At 53.8% G+C, this 10,820-nt stretch overlaps 1 protein-coding gene across 1 annotated transcript in view; it reads right to left on the bottom strand.

Moving 5' to 3' along the window:
• The window catches only part of ACP4 (acid phosphatase 4), a 4,697-nt gene extending 2,617 nt beyond the window's left edge, over window positions 1-2,080 (bottom strand). Inside the window, 5 exon segments of the mRNA XM_007463413.1 lie at window positions 12-36; window positions 340-486; window positions 1,642-1,728; window positions 1,802-1,906; window positions 1,979-2,080. Coding sequence (XP_007463475.1) covers window positions 12-36; window positions 340-486; window positions 1,642-1,728; window positions 1,802-1,906; window positions 1,979-2,080 — 466 coding nt within the window.
• Between the last annotated feature and the right edge of the window lie 8,740 nt (window positions 2,081-10,820).

The raw sequence follows: 10,820 nt of genomic DNA, 5'->3' as shown, positions 1-10,820 counted from the left end.
GTATGGGGGACGGCTGCGTATAGGGAACCTCAGCAGCTGGAGGAAACGGGGGCTCAGCGGGGACAGCAGCGTGACTGGGGCCCGACTGCAGGCGGGGGAGTCGGGCTGTGGGGCCCTGTCTCCGGTCCAGCGTCTCTCCCAGATCCGGCTGCACAGTGTCGGGTAGGCGGCTCACCCCATCAGGACAGCTCAGCCCCAGGGAAGGTCTGGGTGCTCTGGCTCCCGGGAGCCACCCATCCAGGCCCCGAGCCTCCTCTCTCAGCCGCTGGCCCTCTCCATCTCTGGGGTCCCTGTCTCCCTCCATCCATCCCACCTCCAGGCCCTGTCCAGCCCCCTGACCTTGTCCTCAGTGACGGGCACCGTGTGCACAGGGATCGGCCTCCAGGTGGCCTCGGAGCGCCCTGGGGCGGCCTCAGGGAACAGCCCCGCTAGGTTGGCCTGAGCGCTCTCCAGGGTCCGGTCAAAGTCTGTGCTGCGAATGTACACCTGGGTGCGGTGGGGAGAGGCCAGGCCAGGGTACCACGGTCAGGGTCAGAGGTCAGCTATAGCAGCAAACCAAAAGCTTCAGATTAAGTTCAGGGTCGAAGTTCAGGTGTTGGGGGTCAAAACTCAGGGTGGGTTCAGGGGCTGGCCTTCAATTTTGGAAGCTGGGATCAAGGGTCAGAGGTCAATGTCAGGAGCAGTTGGGTTGGGGGTCAGAAGTTGGGTGGACATTGAGGATTAAGGGGGTCAGTTGAGTCAATGAAAGTCAGAAAGGAATATCAGGGGCTTCCCTGGTGGCGCAGTGGTTAAGAATCCGCCTGCCAATGCAGGGGACACGGGTTCGAGCCCTGGTTCGGGAAGATCCCACATGCCGCAGAGCAACTAAGCCTGTGCACCGCAACTACTGAGCCTACGAGCCACAACTACTGAGCCTGCGAGGCACAATTACTGAAGTCCATGCGCCTAGAGCCCGTGCTCCGCAACAAGAGAAGCCACCGCAGTGAGAAGCCCGCGCTCACCGCAACTAGAGGAAGCCCTCGCGCAGCAACAAAGACCCAACGTAGCCAAAAGTAAATAAATTAAATACATAAATTTTTGAAAAGAAAAGGAATATAAGAATCGCTGGAGGCTGCAAGTTAGAAGTCAAGATGAGGAGGGCAGATTGGAGGTCATGGGGTCAGAGTTCAGTACATGTGTATCAGGGATCAGAGGTCAGGGGTCAGGAGGAATGATCCTAACTGGGGATCTGTCAGGAGACAGAGGACGGTATAGGAAAGTCAGATTTGAGGAAGGGTAGAGGTCAAAGGTTGGAGTCAGAAGGGCAAGTAGAATCAATGAGGGTCAAAGACAGAATCAATCAAGTTTCAGAGTCAGAGGTCAGAGGGTCTGGTTGGAGTCAGGAGGAGTCAGAACACAGAGGTGGAGGACAGAAAATAAAGTCAGAGATGATGGAGGTCAGAGGTCAAGATGTGACTCAGGTTGAGATAAGAGTCAGAGGTCAACGTGGTTTAGTCGATGGTTCAGGGGTCAGAGATCAGACATAAGGTGCAGATCAGGTTGATGGGGGTCAAAGGCCAGAGGTGGAGGCCAAGGGAAACACTAGAGTGGAAGTCAGAGGTGGAAGGTCAGGAGGTAAGATGGAGGTCAGTAAGGCAGTACCTCCTCCCGCCGGTACTCGGGGCTCAGAAAATCCTCGTAGCGACTCCTCAGGAAGCGGCCCAGCTCCAGCTGCTGGCGGACCCCTTCCTGGGGACAGAGCAGGCTCAGCGGACCCCTCTCCACACTGCCCCACCCCTTGCTCCCATCCCCAGCTTCTCACCCCGGTCAGCTGGCCCAGGCCACGTGGCCACAGGGTAGATACAGCCTCCTTGTGCGGGTCAGTGGGATAGGAGGCCAGCGGGGCCCGGTCGCCATGGCGGAACACCTGGGGAGGGGACCAGGTCAGGGCTGGCCTGGGGGACATGAGGGGCTGGGCAGCGGGGGTGGGGCACCTCACCACAGCCACAAAGACCAGGGGTCCCTCTGTCAGGGCCTGGGGTAGCAGCAGCAGCAGCAGGAGAAGTCCAGCAGGGTGGCCCCGAAACCCTGGCCCGGCCATTTCCACACAGCCAGACGCTGAGCTCAGCCCACTGTCTGTGCCACAGCCCCACCTGCTCATTACCCCCGCCTCAGCAACGCCCCCCAGAAGAGCAGGTCCCAGCACGCCTCCCCGCAGAGCCCGATCCCCCAGGGCCTTTGTCAGCCTTGGATTCACCATGGACTGACGCATTTAATCTTCACCACAACCCCAGGAAGTGTTGATCTGATTATCACCATCTCCATGGTGCAGGCGGGGAAACCGAGGCACAGCGAGTGTAAGTAATCTGCCTGAGGGAACACAGCTAGTGAGTGGCAAAGTTGGGATTTGAACCTAGGAGCCCTTAAAGTGGGCACAGAGGGAGGGAGAACCCCGCCCCGCTCCACATTCTAGACTCTGCCCTCCCCTCCTTCCCCACTCCACCAGCCACATCTGTTCTTTTTCTCACCCCTTAAATGTTGGGGCTCTTTGAGGCTCTCTTGGACTTCTTGGTGACTTCTTCCAGTGCCACCCACAGCTGGCCAAAGCCAGCATGGCCCAGAGGTTGAACACCCACACCCTGGAGTTTGGACAGGCTGGGTTCAAACCCCAGCTTTGCCATACATAAGCTGTGTGACTTTGGGCAAGTTACTGAATCTCTCTGTGCCTTAGTTTCCTCATTCACACAATGGGGACAAGCATAGTCTGTTCCTTGGAGAGTTGCTTTCAGGATTAATGAGTTCAAATATATTCAGCACTTAGAACAGCGTTTCTCAGGGTAAGTACTAAATAGTGTTGGTTATGTACTGCTGTGTAACAAATCACTCTAAAACTTAATGGGGGCTTCCCTGGTGGCGCAGTGGTTGAGGGTCCGCCTGCTGATGCAGGGAACGCGGGTTCGTGCCCCGGTCCAGGAGGATCCCACATGCCGTGGAGCAGCTGGGCCCGTGGGACATGGCCACTGAACCTGCGCGTCCGGAGCCTGTGCTCCGCAACGGGAGAGGCCACAACAGTGAGAGGCCCGTGTACAGCAAAAAAAAAAAAAACAAAACTTAATGGGTTAGGACAGTAGCCATTTATTATCTCTCACAGCTTTTGTGGGCCAGGAGTTTGGGAGTGGCTTAGCTGGGTGATTCTGGCTCAGGGTCTCTCATGAGATTGTAGTCAAATATCCACCAGGGCTGCAGTCACGTGAAAACTCGACTGGCACTGGAAGAGCCACTTCCAAGCTTACTGATGTGGCTGTTGGCAGGAGGCCTCAGCCCCCTCACCACACAGGCCTCCCATAGGGCTGCTTGAGCATCTTCACAGCATGGCCACCAGCTTCCCCCAGAGTGACTAACCCAAGGCATAGCAATGTCTTTTATAGCCCAGCCTCAGAAGTCACCCTCTGCCATTTCCACCATATTCCACTATTTACACAGGTTGACCCTATTCCATGAGGGAGGGGACTACATGGGATATGAACTCCAGGAGGTGAGACTCACTGGGGGCTATGTTGGAGGCTGGCTCCATGGCAATGTTCTTTATTTTATTTTATTTTTGGCTGCGTGGCATGTGGGATCTTAGTTCCCTGACCAGGGATCAAACCCACACCCCCTGCATTGGAAGCATAGAGTCTTAACCACTGGACTGCCAAGGAAGTCCCCATGGTAATGTACTTTAAGTAAAGATGTCTTGTCAGCCCACTTCCTGAGTCTGCCCCCCACCCCGAAATTCATATGTTTTAACCCGAACCTCCAAGGTGATGGTATGAGGAGGTGGGGCCTTTGGGGTGATTAGGTCATGAGGGTGGAGCCCTCATGAATGGGATTAGTGCCCTTTTAAAAGAGACCCCAGAGAGCTCCCTGGTCTCTTCCACCACATGAGGACACATCGAGTAATTGGCCATCTATGAACAAGAAAGCAGGCTCTTACCAGACACCAAGTCTGCCAGCACCTTGATCTTGGACTTCCAGCCTCCAGAACTGTGAGAAATATAGTTGTGTTATTTATCAGCCACCCCATCTATGGTATTCTATTATAGTAGCTCAAACAGACTAAGACAAGTCCCGTCTCAAGATCCTTAACGTAATCACCTCTGCAAAGTCCCTTAAGCCAGGTGAGGGAAATACTCACAGGTTTTGGGGGTTGGGGTGTGGCCAGTTTGGGTCTATTACTCAGCCCACCACACACGTAAATACGGGGGTGGCCCACCCCACTCCTCTGATCCCCTTTCCACCATTCTCTGTCCAGCTCTGTGCCCTTGAGGAAGCCTCTGTCTTCATCTCCATCCTGGCCCCCCTGCCCTCTGGATCCCCGTTGGGGTCAGCCAGGGAGGGGAGCAGGAACTCCTAGGATGAGAGGTACTGGCTGCAGTATAGCTTCCTTCAGGGAACCCCCTGTCCCTTGAGGTTCTGATGACATGGATCTCACCCCTTGATGCCTAGCGGTGTGTATTGGTTTGCTAGAGCTGCTGTAACAAACAGCCACAAACTGGCTGGTTTAGACATCAGAAATTTATTGTCTCCCAGTTCTGGAGGCCAGAAGTCCGAAATCAAGGTTTCAGCAGGGTCGGTCCCTTCTGAGAGCTGTGACGAAAGATCTGCTCCCTGCCTCTCCCCAGCTTCCGGTGTTGCTAACAATCCTTGGCTTATAGAAGCATCACTCCAGACTCTGTCATCATGTGGCCTTTGTGTGTGTCTGTCTCTGGGTCTCTCCTCTTCTTATAAGGACACCAGTTATGACCTGATCTTAACTTGATTTACATCTGCAAAGACCCTATTTCCAAATGAAGTCACATTCACAGGTACCAGGGGTGAGGACTTGATCTTTGGTGGGACTCAGTTCAGACCCAACTGGGTGGCAGCAGCTCCCCAAGTTTCCTAAGCCCAGTGCTGAGCTGTCTTGCCAACTCTGGACATGGGCCCTGCATTAAACTCCCTCCAATTAAACCTTTCTGAGCTGCGCCTGCCGCTTTCTGCTGCAACACTGAGACAGCACATCCTTCCAGATTTTTCAACACACGCGTTCTTTTTTTTTTTCCCTGCCGCACCATGCGGCACCTGGGATCTTAGTTCCTCAACGAGGGATCGAACCCGTGCAACCTGCAGTGGAAGCGCAGAGTCTTAACCACTGGACCGCCAGGGAAATCCCCACATTTAAAAAATATACGTACTTTTTACCAAAAGGAGATCATATCGCACATGCAATTTTGGAACAATCTTCTCTTTTCCATGTCAATAACACTTTCATCTCATCTAATACCCACTCTCCTTTCAGAGGTCCCCAATATCTCCCCAAATATCCTTTACAGCTGATTATTCTAAACCAGAATCCAGTTCAGGATCACCCATCGAATCTGGTCTTACATCTCTTATGGATTTGTTTAAATAAAGCAAGTCCATTTGCCTTGGGTTTTTGGGGACACGGACTTGTTGGAGAGACCATGCCAGTTGCCCTGTTCAATGTCTTGCCTTTTTCTGGCTGGTGCACTCAGGTATCATTTCACAGCTGATTCTTGTCATTTCCAGCATTTACGTTGCATAAAGTCAGCGGGAACGGGGGATTAGCAAATACTGAGTCATTGCTTCTAGGGGAAAATGTGTGTGTGTGTCACGTAGATTATAATCTTAAATCCAAAAAACTACTCATCCTGGTAGATCCTTCTTTTTTTTCTTTTTGTTTTTTACAAACTAGAAAATTTGCCTCAGGCCACCCCACTCACAGGTGCCAGAGCTGGGATCCAAACCCATCCCTCTGGCCCCAGAGCAGGAGCTCCTCCCCAGCACTGCCCCCTCCTGTCTCCGGCCTCTGGGCAGCTCTCTGCTTGAGCTGAAACAAGAGAGCAGAGAATTGTCACCTTGATCAACCACAGCTGGGGATGTGTGTGTCCTCAGACTCAAACTTGTAGCCACTCTGGGCAGAGATGGAATCGCGGATAATGAGGGCTGACTGCACTGGTTTCCTCTGTCCTCTGTGTTTCTGGTGACCCCAAAGTTAGTTCTAAAGGCGTGATGGACCCAAAGAGATTTAGGTCTACAAACTCTCGGGAGGGCTGGCGGAGTAAAAGCCAAGGACCGCCAGAGGGCCATGGGAGTCCCAGGCACATCACTGTCCCCGTGGCCCAGAGATGGGAAAGCTGCTGCCTCTGCAACGAGTTCTACCATTATAACTGCTGCTTCCGCCCCCAAACTGGTGACCAGGCTCTGGAAGGCTCGGTCCTCCCCCTGCTGTGTCTCTAAATCTTGCAACTGGCAGATACCATTGGAGGAAATTTTGCCTGGGCCACCTCATCTGCTCTCTGGCTTCCAGTCTCTTCTCTTCTTTTGGCCTGTGGGACCTTCCCAGACCGGGGCACGAACCCGTGTCCCCTGCATTGGCAAGTGGACTCTCAACCACTGTGCCACCAGGGAAGCCCCACCCGGTTCTTTTTTTTTTTTTTTTTTTTTTTTTTTTTTTTTTTTTCTCCGAGATACTTTTGGCACCCAGAGCTGCAGGTCTGGACTCTCCCATCTCAAATGTCCCCATTCCAAGTTCACATACTCCATGTGACATTCTGTACCCAAATGCCCCTCTCCCCCAAGCCTCTGCCACAAGGTCCCCTTACCCAGAATGCCCTTCTCTTGTCACCATGGCCACCATTCTGGTCTCCCAGACGACCCTCTGTCAGGCTCTGCTGGCCCATCTCCTCTCTCTGGCTCACAGGCCCAGGAAAGGGAGAGAGAGGCCAAGCAGCCCTGCGGCTGAGACCTCTGGCCGTGAATTTTCAGGAAGTGAGGAGGGGTCCGGCAGGGGGAGGGAGGCCCGGGGTAGGGGTGGGGAGAGGGAAGGGAAGGGATGGGTCCTGGCCTCTGACCCCTCCCTCCAGAATGTGACCCCGGCCATAGCCATATTCACCATCCTCACCTCCATCTATCTTCTTCAACAAGGTGAGTGGGAAGACGGCGGGGGTCGCAGGCTAGATCTCGGGCCTCTCTTTCTGTCCCACGTTTCCGTGTATCTCTCTGTCTCTTTTCCTCTCTTAGGCTCAGCAATGAGAAGACACAGGACCCCTAATCCAAGAGCCCTGCCTCTGCCCTGACCGTGACTCTGGCCTCTGAGACCAAATAATAAATGTGACTGAATCAGCACAGCCTGCTCTATCCCACCACGCCGGCAGGCACACAGACTTGGGCCAACTCTGTCTGAGGGCCAGGCTTCTGGGTCAGAGAGAGGAGGCCCGGACTCCTGGGTCTGGGGAAGGTGGGAACTAGGGGGATAGACTATCAGGTTTGAGGCTAGGTGCCCAGAAACTGAGCTGTGTTTTGAGGGGTGAGTAGTCTGTCGGGAGCGTTTAGAGAGGGGGAAGGACATTCCAACTTTGAGTGCAAAAACACAGATAGGAGAAGCAGAGATGACTCACCACCTGGTACCAACACAGACTGCTGTGTACTTCAGACTTATTCCTTCTCTCTGAGTCTTAGTTTTCTTCTCAGTCAGACAAAGCTGAAAATCTTGGACCAGTGGGCCCCAGAAGGCCGTGGCAAGGACAGCCTGAGATCAAAGACGCAAATGGAATCTGCAAGTTGCAAAGGGTCTGTAGTGATGTCTTCATTGCTATATTGTATCAACACATCTTTCTCTTTTCTTAGCAAACTCCTATTCAGCCTTCAATGCCTACTGTAAATGCCCCTTACTCATAAAAGTGTCCAGACCTCCAGATATACAGTCAGTTACCAGCTCCCTCACTAACCGCCTCCTTCCCACTCCCTGTCTCCATCCCCAGTAGGTGGAATGCCATGGGTGACACGCCAGCCTTTGGTCAAGTTTCATCCATTTTTCTCATCAGACAAACAATTTCATTTCACCTCAAGATCTGAAAAGGCAGCTTCTGAGTAGGGTGACTGAACATCCTGGGTTTCCTAGGAAAGACCTAGAAAATTCCAATTAGAAACGAATTTAAAGTTTCACTATAATTTTAATTTGTAATAGTGCCGTCTTTAGCTCTTCTAAGCGTCCTGATTTAGAAGACAGTCTTACTTATAGAAGACCTTGGTTGCAAAGCTAAGAATAACCACACAGGGGCGGTGTTGTACTATGTTCCCAGCCAGAAGTTGGTCGGCCCAGCTCTAGCAGGGAAGTCGATTTCCGCAAAACAAGAATTCTGAGACCTGAGCCGGGTAAGCGGTCCTTGAGGCTTCGTCCCCTCTCCCAGGGGCCTTCCTCTCACCCTGGACCATAGCCGCGCCCCCTATCTCTCTCCTTCAGTCTTCACAGGGGTCACTCTACGAGCAGAGGTGACCTATCCTTCCCATGGCTCCCCGGCACCCCTGGGACAAGAGTCCCAGCCCCTCAGCCTGGCATGGGAAGCTGTGTTTTGGGGTTGGTTTGTTTGGTTTTGGCTGCGATGTGTCTTCTTTGCTGCGCGTGGACTGTGGGCTTTCTCTGGTTGCTGGAAGCGGGGGCTCCTCTTCATTGCAGTGCACGGGCTTCTCACTGTGGTGGCTTCTCTTGTTGTGGAGCACGGGCTCTAGGCGCGCGGGCTTCAGTAGTTGTGGCACGTGGGCTCAGTAGTTGTGGCTCCCGGGCTCTAGAGCGCAGGCTCAGTAGTTGTGGCACACGGACTTAGTTGCTCCGCAGCATGTGGGATCTACCCGGACCAGGGATCGAACCTGTGTGCCCTGCATTGGCAGGCGGATTCTTAACAACTGCGCCACCAGAGAAGTTCCGGAAGCTGTGTTTGACCTGACGCCCTCCCGTCTTTTTCTTTTTTTAATCGCACCCACCTCTTACGCCCCCTCTGTAGTATATCTTAACGTATATAACTCACAGATGGTTTAAAGAAAAAAAAGCCTCACCACAGGATCTTTGCACATGCTGTACTCCCTACCCGGAGTGCCCTTTCCCTCCTCTATTGTGTGTCAGCTCCACCTGGAAGGCTTCCTAAAAACCTCTCCCAATCAGAGTCAGCCTCCCTGCCTCTCTTCACCTCCCCACGCTTCTTGGCTGTGACTGGGAGCCTGAGGCACGGGGTGCACAGAATAAATCTGACTTCTGCTGGACCCCCAGCTTGGGTCTTGGCTATCAACGTTTGGAAAACAAACAAATATTGACAAAGAAATCGATCTTTGCGTCCCTCCTCCCCACTCCCACCTCCAGGGTTTTCAGCCATTGAGTGCTGGGTTTCTCAACGCCCTGGGAGCTACCAAGGTTGCATTTGCACAGCCACAGGCACTTGGAGATGCATGGGGCTCAGCCCGCTGCCGTGGGACTTCCTGGCAAGCTTTTGAAACTCCCAGAGCCCAGCTCTACCCTAGACCACTTAAACCACAACACCTGGGGATGGGCCCTGGGCATTGATTTGGATTTTAAAAGCTCCCCCGGAGATTCTGATGTGCAGACAGGGTCAAGAGGCATCTACTATAATGCATTTTCCAAAGACGGAAGAGATAGATTTTCCCCCTTGGAGCTTAGTGCATTTCTGAGGTAGCACCACAGATACATCAAACGACTCAGAACGTGGAGCAAAATTAACCTTTAGTTTGGAAACATTTGGGAGTTTGAAAACCAAAGGTGACCAACAACATCCTTTTCCAGGGGCGGGGGCATGGTTAGGAGGCGCATGCATATTTCAAAAGGCAGCAAGAGAAGACGAATGACAGCTAGTGTCCTGGAGATCCAGAACATCCGATGGCCAAGTACTGTCCTTTGTTACTCGGTTCCACCTGCAGGAACCACGCATCCCAGCGTGCATGAGACTTTCCCGGTTTTAGCTCCGAAAGCCCCATAGCCCAGATATTGTATTGCTAAGTCCTGGCATAACCAGGATGGTTGGCTGCAGATTCCTAGCCCATGTCTATAATCTTGTCTTTAGATCCAGGCCCACAGTCTGTCTGTCTGTCTGTCTGTCTCTCCCTGTCCATCTGTCTCTCTCCCCACACATTCCCCTCTCCTTCAGTCAGAGTCTAGTTCCTTTCCATCTCCTCCTGGGTCTTCGTCTCCGTATCTTTTTCTGTCTTGTCTCCCACTTGGTCCCTCCCGGCAGCCTGACCTGTCTCTCGCGTCCCTTCCCTGCCTTGGCCTCCGTCTGCCGCCACGTCTATGTGATGCTGTCACGTCTGCGTCGGTGCCCATTTCTCCCTCTCTGCATCTCTTCCTCCACTTGGCCTGCTTTCTCTTTGCATCCTTGTTCCCCATTCTCTGGGGCCCTGCCCCCCACCCCGGGTCCCTGTCCCCCTCTCTAAATTTCAGTCTCTCTCAGCATCTCCCATTCTCTGGAGTTTGATAAGGTGGGAGACACCCCTCTACACTCCCCCTAAATGTCCCCAGCCCCCATCCAGGAATTTCCCTCCCGGCCGCCGCAGGACACCTGGGTCTCCCTCCCCGGTGCCAGACCCCACCCCTCTCCCCCTCAGACTACCCAACTTGGCGGCACCAGAGGGCCCGCCCAGCACAGGTGCTGCCTGAAGGCCTGGTCCTCTCACACACAGAGCAGTGAGTTGAGGCAGCCACAGGCCCCGAGCAGGGTGAGCCCCAGGGACCTAAGCAGCAGCCACACCTCCTCCTTGTCTGGCCCGGCCTCTCACATCCCCACCAGCATCAACAGAAGCAGCAGGTGGAAGGGAAACCAGCAGAGAAACAGCATGGCCCCCGTGGTTCTGGCACCCCTAGCAGCCGGGGCCTCCCTGTGAGCCTTGCCAGCTGCAGCCTGGCCTTTAGGAGGCTGTGAAAGGCACTCAGCACTGCCAGTGGCACCCCAAAGCTGAACGCCAGCTGACTCAGTGCAGGGCTGGAGGATGAAGATGGCTGGGCAGGCGTCTTG

The sequence above is a fragment of the Lipotes vexillifer genome, unplaced genomic scaffold (assembly GCF_000442215.2).
Source record: "Lipotes vexillifer unplaced genomic scaffold, Lipotes_vexillifer_v1.1 scaffold802, whole genome shotgun sequence".
In the NCBI taxonomy this organism is placed as follows: domain Eukaryota; kingdom Metazoa; phylum Chordata; class Mammalia; order Artiodactyla; family Lipotidae; genus Lipotes; species Lipotes vexillifer.
Note: the sequence above shows the minus strand (reverse complement) of the source record. Positions and strands in the feature narration are given on the sequence as shown.